At 43.2% G+C, this 24,155-nt stretch overlaps 1 protein-coding gene across 2 annotated transcripts in view; it reads right to left on the bottom strand.

The window, feature by feature from the left end:
* The window catches only part of LOC128771905 (glutamate receptor ionotropic, NMDA 2D), a 72,237-nt gene that overhangs the window by 15,289 nt on the left and 32,793 nt on the right, over positions 1-24,155 (bottom strand). The window contains exons 2-14 of one of the 2 annotated variants that reach the window (XM_053887763.1): positions 21,745-22,083; positions 21,250-21,456; positions 20,092-20,358; positions 16,395-16,849; positions 15,457-15,571; positions 11,057-11,262; positions 10,269-10,437; positions 8,478-8,631; positions 6,925-7,050; positions 4,506-4,735; positions 4,083-4,243; positions 2,365-2,434; positions 2,170-2,287 (exon numbers count right to left, since the gene is read on the bottom strand). In XM_053887763.1, the coding sequence (XP_053743738.1) occupies positions 2,170-2,287; positions 2,365-2,434; positions 4,083-4,243; positions 4,506-4,735; positions 6,925-7,050; positions 8,478-8,631; positions 10,269-10,437; positions 11,057-11,262; positions 15,457-15,571; positions 16,395-16,849; positions 20,092-20,358; positions 21,250-21,456; positions 21,745-22,032 (2,566 nt within the window). In that variant the 5' untranslated portion in view covers positions 22,033-22,083. The remainder of the gene's footprint in view (positions 1-2,169; positions 2,288-2,364; positions 2,435-4,082; positions 4,244-4,505; positions 4,736-6,924; positions 7,051-8,477; positions 8,632-10,268; positions 10,438-11,056; positions 11,263-15,456; positions 15,572-16,394; positions 16,850-20,091; positions 20,359-21,249; positions 21,457-21,744; positions 22,084-24,155) is intronic. The other variant, XM_053887764.1, reaches the window with a different exon arrangement.

Raw genomic sequence — 24,155 nt, 5'->3', positions numbered from 1 at the left:
TTGTGAAGCATTTTCCAAGGTTCGGTCTTTATGCAAAAAATACATATTCTTTCATCAATTACTGTATATCTTTTTATACACATTAACGTTGCAATATTTCTCCACATTATTCATGTGGACTGCCAATTTAATTTGACGACCACAGATATGATTTGGCATTCTCAATACTAGGTTTAAACTACAAAACTCATTGTGAAGCTGTGAACCTACTGCCAAGCTGCTTGAATCCCCACTTGCTCTGCAGTTGCACTGCCCAAACACTGAGGATTTACTAGCTATAAATCAAGTGTTCAGTGAGGTACTCTGTACCTTAAGTCAGTGTTTTTCAACCAGTGGCGGCACATTAAGTTCATTTAAAAAAATCCAAGGCACAGCATCATTGGAACCTTGGCTAAAGTGACATTGTAGTCAGTTAAAAGTCTTGTATTCTGTCCTGTATGCTACTGACACTCGACTATTTTGGCACATCACTTGCAGAGACAAAATGCAGAAAGAAAAATGTCTCCAGAAAGGGTAGGCCAGTACAGCAAAAATACATCATGATTTATTTATCTTAAATAACTGTTTCAATTTTATCATAATCTCACCTGTTTTTGAGACTAACTTGCAAGTTTCTGGTCAGTGTTAGTCCTACGGGGAAACCTTAAATAATGCTTAATGTACACACACCCCTGGTTAACCATGCCACCAAATCAGTACAGGGTAAGCGAGCCAGCTGTTTCAGAGACTGAAAACTCCAGATCATGATCATATGTCTCCCTCTTGTCTGCATCCCTATGCAAACTCAGATGGCCCTCATCTGCACCCAGTTCTACATCACACCTCTGGAGTCCATCACTGGTGAACTGCTTTAACCCTTAGAGTTCGCCCATCGAGCAAGCAGGTCAGTGGACGATGCAGGCAGGTCTCCACTCCATTCTCCTGCACCTGGATCATCCTGAGTGTGGATCTTTTTGTGACTCTCAGCTCGGTGTTGAACAGTTATTTCCCACTTCCTCTGCTCCAAACTGTCCTAGCTCACTGTGCCACTGGATATACTATATATAAGTGGAGCCAGCAGAGGGCTGCAAGCCACAGTGGAACAGTTCACTGGGGCACACAAGCCACCAGCACTGGTGCCCCTCATGGATGTGTCCTTTCTCCACTTCCCTCTACACCAATGACTGCACCTCTACTGATCCCTCTGTGAAGCTGCCAAAGTTTGCCAATAACACCTTCATCCAGGATGGTGATGAGACTGCTAATCAACAACAAGTGGACCCACTACTGTTCTGGAGCAGTCAGAACTAAAGGGTCAACAGTGTGGAAATGACTGTGGACCCTGGCTCTTCAAGGCCTGAGTCCACAATGGGCTCCTGGAGATGACCATCACAAGCTACCCGAGTACATACTGAAGCAGTACATACTGAACAAGCAGCAAAAAGGCATCATGGCTAATGACCCACTGGATGTGTTCCAAAATACAGGGCATACAGGATAGCTGGTATCTATTAACTACTATTTCCTCATTGATGCCAAACACAGGGATGAAAAATGTCTTCTGGGCTTTCGTTGTGACTACTGTCACTGCAGATGAGTCTGCACCATGCATTGACATAGTATGCAACCACATTCAAAAAAGCCATTTCCATTCTGCAAAAATTCATACATGGTTTAAAAACAATGCAAGCGTATGCTAAATTGAAACAAAATGGGACAGATTAATATGGAATACTAGGAGTAAAAAGGGAACTACACAAAGTGGAAATACAAATTCCATAAATATAAAAAAGTAAATATAACCCCTCTTGTTTCTGTTTATTTTTCCTTGTTTTTCTTCATAAAAGGATTTTCCAAAGTATGTAATAAGCAGTGTTGGGCAAGTTACTTTCAGTAACTTAGTTACAGTTACTAGTTACCTCGTTCAAGAGTAACTTTGTTATTTCATTACTTTCAAAGTAACTTTCAAAGTAACTACTTACTGGCAAAAGTAACTTTTTTAATAACTGTATATGATAGCGGAGCTCATATATATATATATATATATATATATATATATATATATATATATATATATATATATATATATATATATATATATATATATATATAGTGGCAGATGGTGTGTTAAGTACTTAAGTGTTTTTTTCTATCCTTTCATTTCCTCGCTCTTCTATTGTCGGTTCTTACCATCTCCCACCAGCTGCAGCAGCGCCAGGTCAAGAGGACGTTTCCAACGTGAGTTTTTGTGCAGGGCGATACCGTAGCCTGTGGTGGCAAAAACCTTCCCCGAGCCTATGGTCATCACCTTGGAAAGGAGGACATTATGCACAATATTGAAAACCATTTAATACTTCCATTAGCGGCATGAAGAAATTATTATACCTTACAACCTTCGTCCTTCCTGGCCATGTAATTCAATACTGCAGCATCATATATAAAAGCATCCAGCTTCCTGTAAGAGGATCATGGAAGGAAATTTTATCATAAAGTGTAGGAGAAAGGGATGAATAATGATTGGGTGAAGAGAATGTCAGGGTGGTATAGAAATGTTTGACTGACTCAAAAGCTGGAATAATATAAGACTGTTGAGTTATGAAAGACAGGACAGAATAGTAAAGCAGGTTTGGTGGATAACATGGAAAAATAAAAAAAGAATGAAAAGAGGCAGAGATCAGAGAAGGATGTGCAAGTAAGAGGCAGCAGAAAGGGAGGTGGAGGAGGCATGTGAAGGAGAAGGATGGGGATATATGTGATGTGAGAGGAGCATTGGATGGGAGGGGGATTAACAGACTTGAGGGGAAAAAGACATGGGATAGTGCCAGAGAGTGATGAGGATTATAAAGTTTAAATACAGACACAGAAATTCATTCAAGGTAGAAAAGGATGGGGCAAAGACGACAAGGAAATAAGGACAACCAGAAAAGCAAGAGTGGTTTTCAGACACGCAACAACAGCTTGCTTTGTAGATCTCAGCATTTTCACTGTTCTAATTGTTGGAAAGGAGTCCAAGACAATGACAGAAGCTTAAAGTAAAGTAAACTGGGATTATCCAACACACAACTGGTGCACTACATTCAAAATGCTGCCAGTACTGTGTGGGCGGAGATTATGGTGAAGGTGATGATGTTGCGACAAAAGATGTTAGACAGAGGCAGAGGCTGATTCGCCGTCGTAAGCTAGATTTAAGAGGAGGTTGGTGTCATTACTGAGCATCTCCAGAAGACCTCTGTGTCTCCAGAGGTACACTCACTCACAAACTACACTCCCTCTCTGACTTTAAGAATCAGGTCAAAAATCTCAATGCGTGATGATGACTGACTATAGAGATAAAAAATACCAGTATTGTTTCAGTATCTGTGCAGTGAGCGTCTCTGTCTCCTTGAAAAACACATCCAATTCCATTTCCATCACTTTTTGGTTTCATGGTGAACTGGTGGTGATCTAACATTTTATGACTGATGGAAATCACGCAGTTCACTGCAGTGATGTCATCCTAACATCAGGCAAAGGCAAACATCTCCAACAAGCAGCTAACAAGTCTTTTCCTCTAAGGTTCTGACGCCGTTGTACAGACGACTGGTAGTTAACAGTGGCTAATATTAGCATCCCCCACGCCGTGTAAATAGAGGCACGAGCTTTCGCACTGAGGGGCTCACTCCGCCTTCCAGAGTAGCTTCCCACTGGTCAGTTTTCATGTGGCGTGGTGCAGCGTTTGGGTGCATTGGGACACAATGAGAGAAGATGGGGAGACAGGCGTGCACGTTTTCATAACCATGGGAAGACATAATCGTAATCCTGATAAAAAACTGGATTAAGTGACCAGCCCTATGAAAGACTCAATGACATTTTGTTAAAATTAGCCTTCAATAATTGGAACGGACCTATTCGGATTCTCACTTCCAATAAAAGCAGTGCATGTGAATAGGAATCCTTGACCCACAACATGGACTGTGCTTAACATTTTCCCCGTAGTGTGATTGAGTTAAACCTATCTATTCCAGAAAGATGGTTAGCACTAGGCGGTTGAAAGCTGTTCTGAATAATGTCATATGTTGAGTGTTACAGTGTAAAACTGGATAGAGAAAGTAGCATTGACATACCCAGTTTTGAGGTTCAGGATGGCATCTTCCACTCCCCTCTGGTTGTATTTGCCCATGTACTGGTGCATGTCCGGGTAGTTGGAGCGGATGTTTTTCTCTGTGCTCCCGTTGGGAACGGTGCCAAACTTCAGGGGTGGGTATTGCTCCTCTGGATGCTGAAACTATCGGACCAACGGGAAACCGTAGTCGGATGGGAGACAGAAGGGCCATGAGACACACCAAGCTGCGCACCAATCTGTCTGACCTATTTCTGTCCACTTGCCAGACTCACTTACAACACTGCATGCTCAGTCAAATTGTTTAAAAAAAGGGCTGTAGAAGTGTTTTAAACCGACGACATCAGCTCAGATAAATGTTATTGTCTCTTTAAATTCCCATCCCCGCTCTCCCCTATTGTCATTCGGTATTCAGAACATGACGTACCTTCTTGTCCGAGAGACCTGACACCGTGTCAATGTACTCCTCTTGGATCATGAAGGCAGCTAGGTTAGCAGTGTAGGAGGCCAGGAAGATAACAGCGAAAAAGGCCCAGATCAGAACCATGATCTTGCTGGTGGTTCCTCTGGGGTTCTCCACCGGCACAGAGTTGTTGAATACGATGGCCCACAAGAGCCACACCGACTTTCCAATGGTGAATGTTGAGCCTCCTGCCTCTGTGAAGAGTAAAGTCATGCTCAGTGATACCAACTCTTCAGTAAGGAATGATGCAGTTGACAGTCCAAAAAGGCTCTGAACGATGACATCGACAGGACCTGTAACATCAATGGAACACATATACCAGTGCTAGTTGTGCGGTTCAAAGAGTGCACGCAGAGTCATGTCCTGTTGACATAGCTTTCTTTATGTCTGAGGTGTATTGAGAGAAAAGATGTAAAATAATCGTCTTCAAAGCGGTTGAGGCCTACATTCATAAATGTTAAACATGGTCAATGTTTACAACCAAAAACCTTTACGTGTCAGGGGAGAGCCGTCTGCCCCCGACATCAACTTGTGGAACAGAATGTAGCCCATGAAGAGGCGAACTGACAGAGGTAGCCTGGGAGGAGTTTTGGCATTTCTTGAATGGATGAGAATAAAAACGCTAGTTTTTAATCAGTAGAAATAAATCTCACTCCCACCTGTAGCCATCCTCACCCAGTCCATCCCTTCAGATGTCCTGCTTGAAATTAAGTTAATGTGGATTAGTTAATTTGGAGTTTCTTTTTTGATTCTTCCGTTAAAAAAACACCTGATGCACTTCTTCGTTGTATCTAGTCATGTTTCCATTAGTGGGATCTTCTTCATGTGTGGAGATCACAGGGACCATGACTCTAGATTTAGTGACCTAGTCGCCACGCTAGCGTCAGTGGTCACGCTGGTTACTAATCATTGCTTATGCAGATATTGCTTCACATTCTATCAGCTCCTGCTATAAGTGGTTCAATATATCAGAAACATCGTTTTAAGCACAAAAGCTTGAAATAGAAAGGAATTCACATTAACATAATAGCTTCCATAAAAAGTGAACGGTGGATTTGTCGGGTAAGTCACTGGAAAATGGGATTGAGAAGCAGAGATAAGAGGAACTTACTTGAGGACATGGTGCTATTGGATATTAAAAAAGTGGGTGCTACTGAGCTGTAAAATGGCCTTTAAGTATCAGTGGAAGTCATACCTTTTTTAGAGACAACAGCTTTCTGGTGCTGGAGGGCTATCACAGGAGACATGCAAACAGTGTGAGAATCCTGTTCTAAATTTGGATGGATAGAAATTCAATACTTTACATCAGTGTTTAGTAGCACTGTAGAAAGGGTACAGGTTATTTATTGCATTTTATTTTTTAAGTGGTCATTTATATGAACAAAATGTTGCTCGAGCTTGTGCTGCAAATGATATGGTTCATTTTTGCCAACCATTTTTTCTACCTTCACTTACAGTATAATTACTACGGTAGTATAATTATTAAGGTAGCACTGTAAAGAAGATCGCAATCAACCAACATTTTTATTAATTTTTTTAATTTATTTAACGTCACTGGGTGTCTCCACATAAAGATGGCATGTGAGAAGTTTAGAGAAAAGTATGTCAGAATCAGGAAGGGAGACCATGTCATACAGATTATGATATCTCCTTGTGAAATGTTCACTATTGGGGTTTGATCGACCATTAACACATGGATCAGGGTTCTCCCTGGGATTTTTCTCCGATATAGGAGCTGTCTATGATCAGGGGGTGGGACAGTAATATGTCATAATTTCACGATGGGCAACAGCAGAAGGCATTGTCCATCCTTCATGGACCCCCTAGAGGTCATCTTAAGGACTGACCATGACAATATGTCTCATATTTCACACAACATTTTGCCAAAAAAGCAAAAAGCTTACCCAAAGTAGGGGTCAAAACCCCGACAAATGGGCCTCCCATATGCTCTAAAGCACTGGGAAGGACCCTATGCTGTCTCTCATACTGGAGTTAACTGTGGATGCTCCAAATAACACCACACTGAGAGAGAAGTTGTGAGAGTATGGTCGAAGATGACTGTATATCCATTGAGAAGCAAAATACAGCCGCAAGAAGGGTGGAAAACCACTGGGGTTCAAGATATGATCGTTGAATTTTAAGTAGCAGGTTCTATACCAGCAATATCTAGATGATCTTCAATAAAAAAGAGGTAGAATTTTCATTCCACCAGTGTCATTTTTTCTCCGAATTTAACTATTATGCTGACAAAGTGAAAGCCAACCAATCTGTTTGCTTTTGTAATGTGAACACATTTGTAACGTGAACACATTTACTCAGCGAGTGTTTGGTCATTTCATTCACATGTAGACAAGGCTGAGGGGAATCTCAGACAAATACTTACTCTTTCCTGTCTGCAAGCTACGGTTGTAGCCCACAGGACTGAAAAACTCAAAAATGAAGACAGTCACAGCCACCACGGTCAGGCACATGACGAACATCATCACCCACACTGCTGGACTGTAGGGCTCTTCAGAGGGAAACAGAGGACATAAGAGACGTCACCTTTACACTTTGCAGGACTATTAGGAATCCTGAATGCAGCCGCTGCTGTGCTGTCTTGTCAGGGTTGCATAACTTGTGGTTTTATCTTAGTATTAAACTGAAAGACGTATGTTCATTTGTATTCAGTAGTTGAAAATATTTCATTGTTTTTCTGTGGTTTAAATGAGCACAACTGAATCAGAATAGCTGTAGCTATGGTAACACACTCTCATTCCACAATGCAAATGAATGTATTCTAATCACACAATAAATGATCCCTGTTTACAGGAGACAAAAATTTACTATTCCAGTCAGATCTACGTCTGAGCAGCAAACATTTAGTCAGAGCTGAATTTGACTTGCTGTACTGTCATATTGAGCCAGAAGTGTTAAAGAAGAGACTCTTCCTACTTGTAGTAACGATTCCCTGCAAATTATTATCTAGTTTTATGATGTATTTATTTCAGTATTTTGTTTTTTATATACCACGGGATCAGGGTGTAGCTGGATGTGATTCGGTATCATCAACCCGATATACTCAGATATTTAGATCTTTCAGAACTTTATTTTGTAAATAACAAAAAGCCATAATTCATTGTTTCATCATACTACTTGCAACATTTAGTCCATTTATTTATCAACCATTTATTTCTTCATGTCAGGAATGCATTCATTCAATTCCAGTATTTCCCTTTATTCATTTGTTGTAATTTCACGTCATTTGCACTTTTCTCCCTCTGCTTCTATGACCTGGTATCTCCAACTCCAACATTAGCATCATTACATATTCTCCTTTTTTTTTTTTTTTAAGAAATAGTCAAATGTGCTGCAATGTAAAATAAATAAATACATTAAAAAATAAATAACAATGAATCTCACAAACTGCATAAGTCACAGTGATACAGTCGGTTTTTGGGCATTTTTGTTCCTCTAATGATGTTTTCCGTTTACAACTATGCTGCCACAACAGCTTTGTTTGCTAAACTTTAAATTACGTGCTTCCTACGAGGGTGAAAAATCCCGTTATAAGGACCAAGAAATGACAATGTGGACCCAATTATAATCACATTATGGCTGTATAATCATTATTCAGTCTGCGGCCGCGTATTCAGCGAAATATAGAAACAACCAGAGCAGCACATTCTTGAGAAATCTAAAAACAATTCCTCCCCCCCATCTTTTTTTTTTTTTAAACAATCACTTTAACACAATCTATAAGCCAATAACACTTCCCCACCAGTGCCTGGAGTCTGCTGACTGAGTGAAAGTACAAGTTGAGAAAATATGAACTGCTGAGAATGGGAGCGTCTAATCTAGATGTGAGGACAAGCACCCGGAGATCGACTCCTTCCTTTAAAGCAAACTCAACGTTTTACCATTAAATTACATTCTGTACTTCAGTCCAGCGCTTACCTAAGAAAGCAGAGGGTGATACAGTTCCGTTGCTACGGGAGACCATGACACTGATGCCTGTCTCCACAAAAGGGACAGAGAAATCCACCACCTCTGACCTCTCCTCATTGATGGTCAGGGAGCCAATGGCCATGTCCGCTCGCTTATACACCACCTAAAGGGGGCATGAACCAGAAATGTAATCACAAGGTTATTATACATTGCTACAATAAGGAAACGTTAATTCCCGCTGACCCCTAAAATATGCTTGCATAATGAGGAAGCAACTCTCAGTATGGTGTCGACTGAGAACGCGTCTCTCCTGCACCATCTCCAAAACCTGGAAAGTGCTGTGTGTGCAGATTGTCCAAGTGAAATGTTAATCTACATTAGACATGGCACATCTGCTCTTCAGAGCAAATCAGCAGAAAAAGGCAGCCGAGCAGAAAGCAAAGCGTCCTCCTCTCAACTTTCAGTAACCCGATCTCACAAATCCGGACACGAATCGCGGAAGTTGACAACCTCTCAAGTTAGAATTAGCATGAATATGTTTGAAGTCTGTGACAACTGATGTTTAGCAAGTTCCCCAGGGGACATGCATGCAAGCAACAGGGGGTTTCAGCGAAAGTGGAGCGCCCCTCTCATCAATCTCAGTGTGTGTGTGTTTATTTTTGTCCGTGGCTTTGTCTTTCCTGATGGGAGAACATGCACCTCGGTGAGAACTGCAACAGAACTAATCACAGGTGCCCAGGGTGAACAGAACAAGGCTCTTCTCAAGTGTGTGTGCAGCTCCTACAGTCTGTACGCTCCAAGTTCAGTGCCATGTCCTGTTTTCACCTTCCATCGGTGCTTGTTTGTAATTAAAAACATCTGTCAGATAGGTGGCAGTGATAGATAGTAATGGGTCACCTGGGAGGGCTTGGCTGCTCTGTGGCTTACTACCAGAATTGGAAGGCACACAAATCCACACAGGCTCCCCAAGTTTGCCAGTCAATTTAGGGAGCAAAAATCACACTTGTCCTCTGGCATGAATCTGGCAATGTCTGAAATTGGACGTATTCATGAATCCCAGCAGCAAAAAGTGTGCAATGTGTTCAACCAATCCTTAGTGTGGAAGCAGAGACAGAAGAATTTTGTTTGAAAACAATCCATTTTATGCAAATCTTGGTAAAATTATATCGATAATGCAAAGCAGCTGAGAAGACAATTCACTCCTTTAAGGTCAGTGTTGTGGGTGGAGGAAGGCTGTTCATAAGCAGGGGAAAGATGCAGCATACTCTCAAGTGTGGTGTGTCCTACTAGAACACCACAGAGTCAAAAGGGAAAGGTCTCCACTGTGATCCCTTGCTCACAGGTATGGGGTTGTGACTGAAAGACCTTGACAGCCGGTGGAAGTGGCCAGTTATCTAGAAGCTTTAGACCCAGAGAAAAACTGCACATCATCATAAAGGCGTAATGTGAAGAAACAAGTCAAGGATCTTCCTAGTATCACAAGCAAGCCTAACAACTGAAGGGATCCTGTCTCTGCTCTAGTGAGCCTCGGCATTGGCCAAACGGGGCTGGTGGAGATCTCTGGATCCATGGGATTTTATATAACCATAACAGAAGTACAACATCGAATGCAAAGATTTACTTAATGTTGACTATTCTGTTCAGTGATAAGGGGGAGCCCAGATGGTATACACAACTCGAGCATCCAAAAAAATGTTGGTAGCACTGGAGTCGACTTGAATGTCAAGAAGTGTGCTCACGTCAAAAAAACACATCCACATTGTAAATACATCACACACTAAAGCAGAAATGCAGACTTGCCTCTCCAATCATGCCATTCCAAACGCCATCAATTTTCTTCCCATGCTTCCCATTTGTTACTAAATAAAGGTCGTAGGTGAAGCCGACGATCTTGGCCAGTCTCTTGAGGATGTCGATGCAGAATCCCTTGCAGCATTGCTTCATGGGAGTTGTGCCTTCAGGCAAAGCACTGGAAAGAGAAGTAGGAGGGAAAAGCAGAGACAGGAGTGAGAATGTGAAGGGGTAAGAAGATGAAATGGGAGCTGGTCCTCACTGACAGGTGTGATTGACCAACGTAGGATCATCCCCTCAGATGCTGATGAACCATAAACCTTCACTGTGGTCATTTCTATCGTCAGAGCTCTGAGTCATTCCACTGATCCTCTGGAGAGCAGTCTGTTATTGATTGTGGTCAGCCAGTAGGCAGCCCAGAGTTTTGCTATCTGATTGATGTCACTCAAGTGGACGCCATCATCAGGCTTTAGGAGGCTCAGTTGAGGACCCAAAAATGTCACAGTTGCAGCCTACTTTTTCATTACCTCAACATTCCTCATCTCACTGTTGAAAAGAAGACGCAACAGCATACGTCTATGGAAATGTTTGATGTCTCAACACCTCTCTGTGCACGTCTGCGACCCATCAAGTGCAAACAACCAAATTAAAATCAATGAACTCCATCTAACTGTGACCCAATGTTAATGCTGAAATGTTGGCTTTGATTGCAAAATAGAGGTCGGTCAAACAACAGAAACAGCAAAAGCTAAAAGTCATTATTTGTGTTTATTATCTTTCGTTCAAAGCCATCAAACCTTGCGTTAAGAGGTCGCCTGCAGGGCACAGAATCACGAATGCAAGTCCCAGACGCAGCATCGGCCAGCTCCACGATAACAAATGGCCTTTCCTCCAGCGTGACCACGCGCAGGTGCTGGGCATCATCAGGCGGTTTGAGGAAGGGACCATAGCGGGACCATGCCGGGTGTCTCAGCCTCAGCACACCGTTCTCCCACCAGCCTACCTGAAGAGACAGAATGTCACGTAATGTGTGTTGGCTATTATAATTATCTGGTGTGTTTTTTTTTATATTCTTACATAAAATTCCTCCTGAAGCTTAAATAGTTATGTTCTAAACACTTTATACATAAATTTCTAAGAATCCACTGAACGATCAAACATTCAGGCGTTTTAAGAATTTTAACCTCTTCCAGCCAGTTGGACTTCATCATGTCACCATTATTTTTAGAGATAGAACCCACATAAAAACCTTTGCTTGTCAACTCCCTAATACATCTATCTATGAATCTCCTCTGTACGTCAAAAGAGATCCGCCCACACCGGGAAAAAAAGGTCAACCTGTGACACGAGGCACTTAAACATAATTTATGCTCATCATTTAATGTCAATTGCGACTCTGTCGGTCATATTTTATTCACTTATACGAGCAAAGGTGTCACTTAGTCACATATGGAATGTGATGAATATAAATCAAAGAGGGTTGCCGTTAAACTTTGAAAAGGCAATGAACACCTCTGCCTCTGTCCGTCTGCCTGTTTTCAGCCACATATGTGAGGCGACCACCACCATCACTGGGGGAGCGTCTCACTCTGACTGTTGACAATACAAGTGCTGAACACACAGCGAGGTCAATGACTGACCTGAAAGTGCCAGGCACATGATTAATGATCATCTCCTGCTTGTCTTTGCATTGATTATGTGTCACTTCAGGTTTGTTTGTTTTTTGCCATTTAGGTGCGAGGTGCAGTTTGAGGTTAAAGATGACATTTCCAAGCATTGTAGCCAATGAGGACTAAAATAATTTCATCCACAAAATGGCTTGTAAAAAAAACCCTGCAGTTGAGCCGCAGGTGTGTTGTTGTGTGGCGTTCAGTGAACCAATTCTACAGAAGAGGATTAGGGCCAGTGAAGAAAAAAAAAGGCAGAATTCTGACTTCAATCTCAGAACTCTGACTTTAAAGTGCGAATTCGGAATTTTTTTCTCTGACTCTAAACAGCAGTCTGACGTTTCCCGCCCCACAATTCATTGCTCAACGTCACAAAGTGAGAATTCTGAGATTGAAGTCAGAATTCTCACTTTAAAGTCAGAATTCTGAGAAAAAAGTCTGAATTCTCACTTTAAAATCTGAATTCTGAGATTAAAGTCAGAATTCTGCCAATTTTTTTTTTCTTCACCAACCCCAACCGTCTTCCGTACAATTCACGTTTCCTTCTGCTGAGTGTTCACTTAGAAACAAAAAAATAAACTGCGTATTGCAAGGATGACATCTGACACCCAACCCTATTCCCCAACGATAAAGGAAAAGTATAAACCATATATATATTTTATGACATTGTACACCTTTAAAACATCCCCACCTTCGTATGCACCTTTGCCCCACTCTCTCCAGGTCGTGAGCACTAACTGCTCGCAATATTAAACCAATGACTACTGAAAGACAGCGCATCACATTTGTCAGTGAAGTAGGATATTGAAGGGCACAGACTGCATTGACTTGTTTAGTTACATTTGGGAATGAATGCATGCTGATTGACACAAATGCCTTCTGTGTCTCAATTTGGCTGGAATGCTACAACGTTTGTTATTATGCATCTTGTTAGTTCATGAATCGTCTTAATAATCAGAGACAAATAGACTGTTAAGAAATCCATTAGCTGCTGCATTGACACTCTAAAAATATGCTATAATAAATGCAGACGCTGCAACAAGCCAGGACAACATTTTGGCTGCTCTGTAAAGCAGAAGGTAGCCGCGGAGCAATTCACAGTACCTGGAGGAGTATTTCCCAAAAATATAACAGCACTTTTCTTCATTGTTTTTAGTCCTCATTCTTGTCATTATTGCTTCCATATGAACCTAATCTAATATTTAGCATAACTCTGGCCTGGTCTTGTGTCAAGATGAGCAATATCCGAAGAACGATGTGAAATAGTCAATGACATCACAGCAACTAAACAAATGTATTTGTGGGTGACGGACGCTGCCATTCACATGTTATATTGGGAAACATTTGTCAGCTCCACAGAAGAACGAGAGGGGAGCTGCTGAAAGATAACCAGCCGTTTTCGTCTGCAGTGTAGTGAGGATGGCTGCTCCTAGGCTTAAGGTAATGGTGCAGTCATTGTAAAGAGAACATTAAATATTCAGCGAGAGCCAACAGCGTGGTTGTGCATAATGGGTGAATACCGGCTTCCTCTCCACACTGTGTGTGCAACAAAGTTTATGTAAGGAGGTGTACACAGATGTATGGAAGCATTCAGTGCATGTCCTCGTTTCAGTGAAAACATGTGGATATGTGTGTGCAAGCCAGAAGCAAGTGTGTTTGTGTGAGTGTGGGCGGGCATCGCATCCTGGGTTTGAATCGAAGGACCTGCGCAGGAGCGTCTAATTGAAAGGGATTTGAGGAATCTGGCAGGAGTCAGCATGTTACGACATGCTGTGACTGGACTCTGGTGGGCTGTTAAAACCAGCAGGGGGCTGAGAACTAATGTGTGTATTTGCACTGCTGTATGTGTGACCTTGTGTGAGTTTATCTGTATTTGCGCAGCAGTTGTGGCTGCATGTGGTGGAAGTGTTTGCTTCGAGTGTGCTGGTGGCTATATATCCATCTCTCCACTGTCCACCACACGTTCAAGATTGGGCAGAAAGGCCAAGACTTCCCTCTTCCCAGAAACCTCTTCATGCTTTCGAGGGAATACCGATGCATTGGAATGCTTGGAGGCAGCTCCCGGAAGCAAAGCTTCACCAGGGAACCATATTAACTAGATGCCTGAGCGTGATCCAATGGCTTCTCCCTTTGTAACGCTCCTCGCTGTGAGCCATAATCCAACTAGCACCCCTCCAGGCAAAGCCACAGTGACCCATTTCCATGCAAGGGTAAACCGTAATCTTCTAAACCTTCAGTCGAAGTGCTTTACACCATTCTCGAAAAACAGCCAAGCAATGAGCCAAGTGACTCAGCAGTGACTCCAAGAAAAAAAGAATATCTCCTCTATTCTAGGATGCGACTGCTGTCTACCACATCTTTTGTGAAAGATGACTGGCTGGAGTCTTTCTGGCAAAAGAATTATCTTGGAGGTATTAAAATTGCATGTTACTAGAAGCGCTCTCTCATTCGCTCGTACATGTTACGTAAATATTGTTTTGTCTGTGTGTACAATCACATATTTTGAGGCCTGAAAACACGTAAAACATGCAGGAGGAGCAGCACAAAGTGCGGTCAAATGGTCGGCAGCCAACTCTTCCTCTCCGCTCTCGGCAACCACACTGAACTCTTTGTGAACGTTGTCTTGGACGACCTTCCTGTTCTCACTGACAGTTTATTGTTTCTTGTCCAATAGCGATGCAGTGCAGACCTCTTTAGTGAAGAGATTAAGGCACAATATTAGTGCTGAATCAGCAGAAAAATCAGCTCAACAGTCAATTCTTTGTGTCCTGGATCAACTAGAGCAAGGGTATTCGAACGAAATCGCAGAGGTTACTGTGTATTAATCCTGTAGTGGAAAAACTCAATCTGAAGCTGCATCAACAGGAGCAGGAGTCTTCCTGAAGGAGAGCACAACAAATCCGTCCAGACACGATGAATGGAAGCCACAAACAAATGATTACACATCACCTCTGCTCTTAAAAGCAAATGCATAGAGTAGTACCACTGGAAACCATTGGAAGCAGTGTTGCTGTTACTACTGGTTATGCAGCTCCAATGAGACACGAAGAAGACATTACAGTGGTGGAAATTCTCCATTGGAAAATCTCCTTTTGTGCATCGGTACATTATTAATACTTCTTCCACTGTCACCATGTTTGTTGTTGACATAGCCCTCTGGTGGATATATTGGTGAACAGCAATATCAACGTAAAAACGTATGCAAGTATGTGGTCAGTGACAGGACAGGTACATTTTCATATGTTAAGGGAGCATAAATGGCTCAAAGCAAACACACTACATATCACCATTGGCTGTTTTTCATCGCATGTTGGGACTTGTAGTATGACTGGACAATGACTGTGGGACAGGGAAGTCCTCAGTTCTGCTTCCTGTTCATGTTTTACTCTGTTATTGTATATTGTGGGTATGATTAAATACTTGAAATTTTACGCTTGTCTGAGTATCCTAGTGTCCCTAGTGACCCTCATTCAGAACACACTTAAATCTTCAAATGTGGAAAAGACAAAGAGCTTTTTGTGTGGCCTTACATCTTCCCATCCTCGTCCAGGGGTCCAGGAAATGACATCTAAAAAGGGGTTGGCCAGGTAGCCATCACTGCTAAAGGAGTAATCCCGACCACCGAGCGTGATGTTGCTGAAGTACCTGCACAGATTAAAAGAGGGCAGAACAACTCAAAATGGCTGTACAGAAAAAAAGGAAACATTAGAGCACAGCCATCTACAGTGCCATGTCACGGTCTTGTCATCAGATCGACAGACAAACGTTCAGACACAGAGCATGTTTGCAGTCAAATGACGGCTCGTCTGCGCGTCAACCTTCACGACGTGTTTGACAATCACACATGACAGATCTTGTTGTCGACTTGTTGTTGCTGGTCGGAGAGAGTGAGTCGATGTCAGCGTGAAAAATGGAAATGAGAACATCAATTTTATCCCATTTTGTCAACAAATGACTGGCTTTTAATGACTGCTCTGTTTGATCCGTGCTTAATGAACAAATATGCCGGCAAATGAAGCTGTGGTTTATTTGTTTTCCCATCTATAGAATACATGGGTGTTTGATGTGTATTCATGACAGCAGATTGAGTGGCGTTTAGAATGAGCAAAGATGATTCGCAGAGCACTTGGGCTACCTGTTAGTGTGCGGCTGTCTGTTTGCACAGGCGTTGAGGAATATATTAAAGCGGCCTCATGAATAAACATGAGACATGGTCCGCTTGCTACAGATGCCAGGGTAATTTCACCAACTCACAACTACACGCACCAACAACATCTATTTTGCACGGATGATAGCCAGCCCCAAATTCAGATACCCCCACTGTTCCCACTCTCTGATACCGAACCCACCTGCTCCCAACTGGTTGTGCTGAATCTGTTTTATCTCCTGTCTCCCTGCCTCATGCTCACACGCAGACCTCATGTTTATTAATGCGCACTTCATAAGCTCCCATTAGAGCACCTCTCACCTCATCCTGCCCCGCAGTCTCTGGGTCTGATTGGCATCCGTCATGCAGTTTGTGACAAAGTTGGGGCCGCCTGTTGTTCCATAATCCTTACGCATTGCCACCGCCCCATGAGTCAAGACAGAGACACCGCGAGCAATCCTCCGCCGGGGCTCATCCCTCCAGCCCTGAGGACGGACTGCAAACAGAGCCCGAGGCAGGTTCTCCATGCCTAAACCTGAGAGAGCGGGCCCAACAGCAAACCACATGTGCGACGCCCCGGCCTGACCGGCAGCCCACGCCGCTCTGAACACCAGCTCAGCCTCCTCCTGGGAGCAGTACAGCAAGCGTACCTGCAGGACAGCAGGATAGCAGGGAGGGAAACAGGACGAGGGAGACACACACACTAGTGAGATAAGGAGAGGACAGGGGAGACATGAAGAGCGACAGGGTTGGAAAAGTAGGGGAGCAAGATAAAGCTGGAGAACATCGGAACAGATGAGGAAAAGACCATTTTTTTTTAGAAATGACGCAGGTAGCGGAAGAGGACGGTGGTCAAACCCTTAGGCACGTATAACTTCACTGAAGGTCACACTGTGGAACATGAAGCAGAGGTTGATACAACACTCAAGGACCAAAATAATGCCATTTTTTCTTCATCTTGGGGAGCAATCATAAAAACAAGATTGCAAAATAGTTCCCTGGATTTAGATTTGGTCATGACACCGATTTATTCCTGTTGGTGTTTATTTCTCTGAAGCCATTGGATTTTGGATGCTTCAGTAGTCATTCACTTGTATGGCTTCTAAGGCCTGTTCCTCATGGGCGTAGATCCTAATTCAACCCATGGAAGTTGTTTTAAATATATGATCGAGTGCTGTATTTATATGTGAAATATGCTCCAGGTGGAGGCATGCATTGTCTCAGAACTGTTCAGTTGGTTCATGAACTCAATCTCTTTTCTGTTCTAGTGGCTGTTAGACTAAAGAAGCTATTTACATGGAATGCTTAGCTCAAAAATACGCCTCTAAAGATGTCAGTCGTGAGCAATTACTCCGGGTAACAGCAGGACAGCCATTCTGAGAGACGTCCCGCGTGATCATGGATGCCATTACGTGACAACAATCAAATTTATAGCCGGGTTCTTTCACAGCCTCACTCATATATGATTAGGATGGCTGGAGTAAACATGCAGAATCTGGAAGAGGAATTGCGCCATCAGAGCCACGTTTGCAGACTCCTAAGTGGAGATCTTTGACCTGTGACCTATATGAATAATGTGAAGAAAAAGTTGAATTTGACGAATGTTAGGGGTGGAGGAGATGACAGGAGCCTGAGCACACCGTAGGGAAGAGGTTAGGTCTGACATGATTATTTAAATCTCAGCAAAGTGCAGAGGGAAAGGAGAGAAGACGGATGAGGCAAAACGAACGGATGAGAAAACTGGGAAAACAGAGATTCACCCTACCGAAGAAAGAAAGGAATGGAGGGGGTGTACGTGTAGCAAAGACATGCAGCGGAAGCCAAATTTTGGTGAAATCACAGCCGGAAGAGATAAAATACATTTGCAAAAGAAGAGGTGGGATACTGAGGATGAAAACATTAGAGAGAAGAAAAAGACATTGTGGAGAATTGGCAGTGACAAACAGCAGACTAAGGGATGAGGAGGAGGACAATAATAATAGTTGGGGCGCATTTTGAGAATTGCACCTTCATTGAATTTTAAACTGTAATGGGTTGGCACAACAATCCCGCTTTTAAGCCAATAAACCTCCAGTGAATTAGTCAGAGAACGACAGAAACCAGACAAGAGGGGAGGGTGGGGTGCACAGAGATGGCAAGCAAAAGAGACGGAATTAGGTAGGAGAGAAGAGAGTTATTTACAAAAACACAATATAGAGCCAGCGGCTGGAGAAATACTGACAAGGCAAAAACTGGTAGGGGGACGTAACAAAAGAGTGAGTGAGGGATTGGAAGAGTTGACCTGAACAAGGTCGACCACAAAGCCTCAACAACGACAGACTAAATAATGTGAGTCCAGAAGCAGGGAAAGTAGTTCAGAAAGGATGGGCTTTAAACTAAAAGCAGGGACAGTCTTAGCTGAAAGTTGAAACCTAATTTTCCTCATCTGGTTGCTTTAAATTGCATCAGTCATCAAACTGAATAAGAATTGGGAAGATTATTCACTTCACTTTTGTGTGCAGATTGAAGCCAGTAATAGTGTAATGTATTTTACTTTGGACGAATGTCTCAGAATTTGAACAAGTGATGCGTGAAGTACAGTAGACGTGCTGTAGCGTCACACCAAGAGAGATACTTTGTCCCATTCTGTAACATATTTGCCTGTCCCCGGGACATTTGAGGAGTCTGGGTCACCACCTGAAATGTGGTTGTAATAAAAAAGATGTTTATATACCAACAAACCAGCGCCAGAACATGAGTGGCAGACACACCATTCCATTCTCCGAAAACCTTGTTAAGTTTGACCCAGACGCCTCATCTGAAAGTGACTCTTTACAGTACGTGCCCCGACATATTGAGCACTGACAGACGAAAACCACACCATGTGCGCACATACAAAGATGCGAACCATGTCACAATATTAGCAGTGACATTGCTTGCAAACTGAGTTGAGGAGGCATCAGAGTCCTGTAGGACGTGCAGCAGGACGAATGACCAAATGGGCAGATGGGATAGAAAACATTGGAGGTGTTTAAGAAGGCAACAGAGAAGCTTGTCTGCAGGCAAAGATGCACATACTACAGGAGAAGGGGTAGAGGGAAGTGCTATAAGGGTTAAGGTGAGGGGGTCAAGAGGTCAGTATAAGAAAGGGACAGAGGAGGAGATGTGATGGTGAGAGGAAAGACCATGCCTGGGATTAGGGAAAAGTCGCAAGCCAACACCTGTATGTGTAAACAGAAAGACACATTTCTTTGCTTCAATCCTATCCATGCCTGATCTAAAAGGAGGTCTGAGTTCCTCCATGAAAAAAAAAAGCATTGAACATTGTTCCTCTGATTCTGTATAACATTTCTGTTTACGAGGGTGAATTCACTTGAAAACCGCTTTAAGGTTGCGTCAGTTCTGCATCAGAGAGAGGACAAAATACTAATATATTCCAAAGCAATAGGTAGGAAATGGCTGACTTCATTTATCTTAAGCTAGAAATCAATTGGTAATATTAAATAAAGGAAGAATTAGTGTGCCGTGAACCTCTTTTATATATTTAAAGAAAAAAGCTTCACCATTCCTCTCTTGTAACGCACAGCAACAGTTGACGCACCTAAGAATGTACCAAAACATTTGTTCAAATCCATGTTCATCTAGTTTGACTTTTCTTTTTTTGCCCCTGTCCGTCAGACAAATCAGATTTCGGCTCGATTATGTTCAGGATAGATCAGCTCTTATCTATGTCTCATCAATTTTCAATGATCAAATCAAATTCACCTGCAGCATTAAATTAACATGAAATTCAAACGGTGTAAGTTAAGAGTGAGTGAGAAAAAGGCCTTCAATGGTGTGTTGAACTTCAGTAGAACAGAAGATAAGAACAGAGGGATAGAGGAGAGAGGGGAGAGAGAGAGATGTGGAGGGACAGAGGGAGAGACGAAGAAGGAAGGAAACGGCTGGGAAGCCACCTTTTTACAGAGGGGGCCTCAACGGTACTTGCAGCACTTCCTCCCCCTCCTCCCCCTTTTCCCCCTCCCTCCCCCCGTCTCACCTGCGCCTCGTTCTCCTTCAGCAGCCTGCGTGTGCGCGCCCCCCCTGGGTCGTCAGTCACATTCAGGATCACCACGCTCTTCTTCTCCCAGCCGATGAATGACCCGTCCGTCAGGCCCTCCACCACCGACAGAAACTCTTGGTAGCCATGGTGACGGGTTGATACCACCGAAAAGGCCGTCCAGTCGTACTCCTCCAGCACCTCGAAGATGACCTCTAACTGGAGGGCAGTAGAGGAGCTAAACTGGAGAAAGATGGAACCTGTTTCCTGATCATGGAAGAGGACAAACAACACCTTTGATTACCAACAGTTGACTTTCGTCAAACATAAACTCATTCATTTTCACAAGTATGAGCTAATACTAGATCTTTATGTGGCATCCAGACATCATGGGGCTTGGAGTTTTTATCGCACTTGTGCCGCAGCAGAGATGAAACAGCTCGGCTTCTTGCTTTAATTCTCCAGTGAAGTCCAGATAGAATTGGTGCCAAGTCTGCTCAGATGACGAAGGAGGGTGACTCTGCGACAGGAAGTGCTGTTTTAGCAGCTGTGTAATTCCGTGCAGTGGTTGAAAGGTCTGCTATATACTGGATTCTCCAAGGAACATCAGAGGTGCAGCAGCAGTTGGTGTCATTCTCAAATCAAACACTGCAGAGTTTCTGCAGAGCCCTGACCTTCAATTCCCCCCTCACTATAACATCCAAGATGATGTGGCATGCTCCATAATGTTGATCATAAGTAGCCCGTCTTGTGCGTTTCATTTTTTATATGCCATTTATGATGCTGTAAAGCCATAATGCTGCCAAAAGTGCAGCTCGAGAGTTTATGGTGTGAGGACTTAAATTGACTAAGTAGGTGGCAAATTTTGAAACATCTCATAACAGCATAAAAATAACATAAAGTTGTTTTTAGTTTCAAGTGAAAAAAATTGAGTGCGTGTCAGGTTGCACAGGGGAGGAGCCTATTGCACTTGCATTCCTGCAGTCACAGGATAACCGCTGTACTCGTGTCTGTGAGAGGAGTCACTGCAGTCCAATAGAACTGGTATCAACTGAGCTTTATAAATCGGTGAACTGAGAGTATACACACACACACACGCAACATTCACTCCACACATCTTTTCTGCTCCCATCCCCAGCCCCACCGCCCTCCTCCTACCTGTGGCATCCTCCCAAGACCCGCTCCCCCTCCTACAGCCACTATGGGTAATCCTGTCTGCGCTGAGACAAACTCCAGCATGGGGGCTAACGGACCCCAGGCTGTGCGCGGAGGCCTCTCCTCTTCATATACTAGACCCTGGAGGGGCCGAGCAGCCAGCAGCTCACACAGTTGGGACAGCACTGTCTTAGGACTGCTGTCGTTCACCTTAAATGTGAGAGAGGAGCAAAACAAGAGAGAAATTGATGATGACAGAGAGACAAATGGAGTTAACAACCGGGTCAGTGCGTCTTTTGTCTTTGTATAATTGATATGAAATGTGTTGGTTTCAAGTGTGACATGCTTATTAACAGCACAAGCTGAGGTCAAAGGAGCTTGTTCTGAAACAGCGAGATCCATTCAGCTACAATAATGAGAGTATGAATCAGCAATGGCCATTGATATTCCCTTCATGTTCGACTGAGTGAGCACAATGTGGAGGAGACGGTGTCCAACCTGTAGCCAGATGACGTTAGCAGAGCCCCACTGGGTGACCACGCTCTCCCCCAGGGTACCGTACACCCGGCCGAATCCGGGATAGAGCACCCTCCCTGCAGGCCCCGCCACCGCCGCCTCCGCCTGCACCGTAGCACCGGCATGGATCACAGCGATGTTGAAGTTCATCATGGCCCCAGCATCTCGCTCCCGCGGGCTCGGCCGCAGCAGGAGGTGCGGTGAGGCGTCTACCAGACCTGTCCACTCTGCCAGGACCAATAGGAGAGAGAGAGTAGGTAAGGCGACCATGGCAACCTGCCGAGGGGGGAGGCAGATAGATATCGCACTAAGAGAGGGTGCCTGGAAGAAAGACAGAGAAAGCAAGAAGAAGGTTAAAAAGAAGCACGAGATGGAGTTTTTTTTCTTTTCTTGAGTGACTAGTGAGGGAACATCAAGTCAATCAGACGAGAAAAAAGGAGGAGAGACGACCGAATCGGGGAGAGAATGAAAGCGCTCGCGGACAGTAATGAATTCTGAATCCAATCATGAAGTAATAGGTAAGCTTTGGCTTGGGAATATACCGGACCTGAACTATGGACGGCAAACAGGGAAGACAATATGATGAAGACAGAGAGAATACGGAATGGGCGCTATTTATGAGAAGAGAAAACTGGCCGACTGAGAGAGAAATAGCAGCTGGATTGCAGGAACCATACCAACAATTAGCATTGTCATAAAGGTGCTCATAGCCATCACACACACAGTAAAAGATGCCTTTAGAGTGTAATGACATGAGTTGTGTGGATCAGTACTATTTTTCTAAACACATTAAGTCCACAAAAAGATAATAACTACCTCGTAGATAGCAGGGTTAATAAGCGAGCCATACAAATACATCATTTTCATTTTACTTTCAACACCAGCTCGCCCTCTCATTTCATTTCTCTCTGGGTTTCTCCTCACGCTCTTGCTCAGTCTGGTCATGCTGTCTCGTCTCCCTATTTTCATGGCTTCAGGTAGCAAACACAATTGCATTGATTAACACCGTCCTTCTGACATAATATTGCCTCTAAAATCACTCTCCTCCCCCCCGACGCGGCGCCTCGTCTCCTGCGCCTCCTCTTGCTTGTTGCTTCCTCATTCATTTCTCTGTCACGCTCTGACAATTTATTTCTTTACCCTGAAAAATCTGAAATTAATTTGGATTTGGAGGGAAAGAGAAGAGGAGAGCAATATGAGGGATGATGATGGAAATAATTACAAGAGTATGACTTTAAATTGACTCAGAAGAGTGATAGTTGAGTCTATCTGAGGAGACAAGGACAAAGCAACGTGTGATGGGGTGATGGAATAAAATACGTGAGGAGGAAAGCAGGAAGAGATCTATTGATTATGAGGTTTGGAGAACGTGTTCGGCCTAAAGAAATCCACCCCGAACAGTGTATCACAGCGACTACTGCTGCATATGGAGTAGATGGTCTTGGCATATAGCAGCGGACCAAAATGAAAGGGTGAATGAAGGCAGAAGGTAAGAAAATAGATGGAGCTTTTAGTAGAGAGGGAGACTTTATAATGAAGGGCAACAAAGCCAAGCTGAGCTTTTTCTTCATTTAGCTGTTACGACACTATCAAACGTCTTTCTAAGGTTTTACATCCTGACTGTTAAATGTTACAAGGCTGGCAAGGAAACAGTGAACACTCAACCTCCTAACTCTGAAGCAGATGTTTTCAAAGTCTAGAATTTTAAATACCATTTTTTGTTGCTTAAAATAATCATTGCTACACATCATATTTGTTCATCGTCCTCATAGACTTGTATATGCATATATATGCCGACCTCATGCATGTAGCCACAAATGAAGCACCTTGTTGCAATGGAATTTAGTTACATTACATCAGGCGACTCAAAACTCAAGGCCACATTTGGCCCACGAGATATTCACACTGTATGGCTGGTGACACCAATGAATATTTATTTCAGTACCATATCAAACATACATACCAGTCTTTCATCTCAACGTAATATCATAACTGCCAGTAAAATGCACCCTCAATGTACTGCAAGTCTCATGATGCACTGCAACAGTTTCCGCTGGTATCACAGCTAGAATCAAATATTTCAACCAATCTTGTATTTTTGATTTAAACAGTTCATAAAAGTTTCATATAATTTGATAGCTCTAGAATATAGGATCCAAAACATTACGACCTGACCCGCAGGATTGTATAGAAAGGAATGTGAACTTGGACCTAAAAAAGAAAGCAGAAATGAGAGGCACACTTGGTGCAGGATGGAGAAGGATCGGTAGTCCAGAATCAACTGGACTGTCCTCTAGAGGTGAAGTGTGTGCAGCTCTGCTCTCTGAGGACTGCTTCTCTAAAGATACACTAGACAGCTCAATCACGGAACTCCTCTCCAAAACACCAACTCG

Source organism: Synchiropus splendidus, chromosome 15 (genome assembly GCF_027744825.2).
Source record: "Synchiropus splendidus isolate RoL2022-P1 chromosome 15, RoL_Sspl_1.0, whole genome shotgun sequence".
Taxonomy (NCBI): Eukaryota; Metazoa; Chordata; class Actinopteri; order Syngnathiformes; family Callionymidae; genus Synchiropus; species Synchiropus splendidus.
This window is presented reverse-complemented; position numbering and strand designations above follow the sequence as displayed.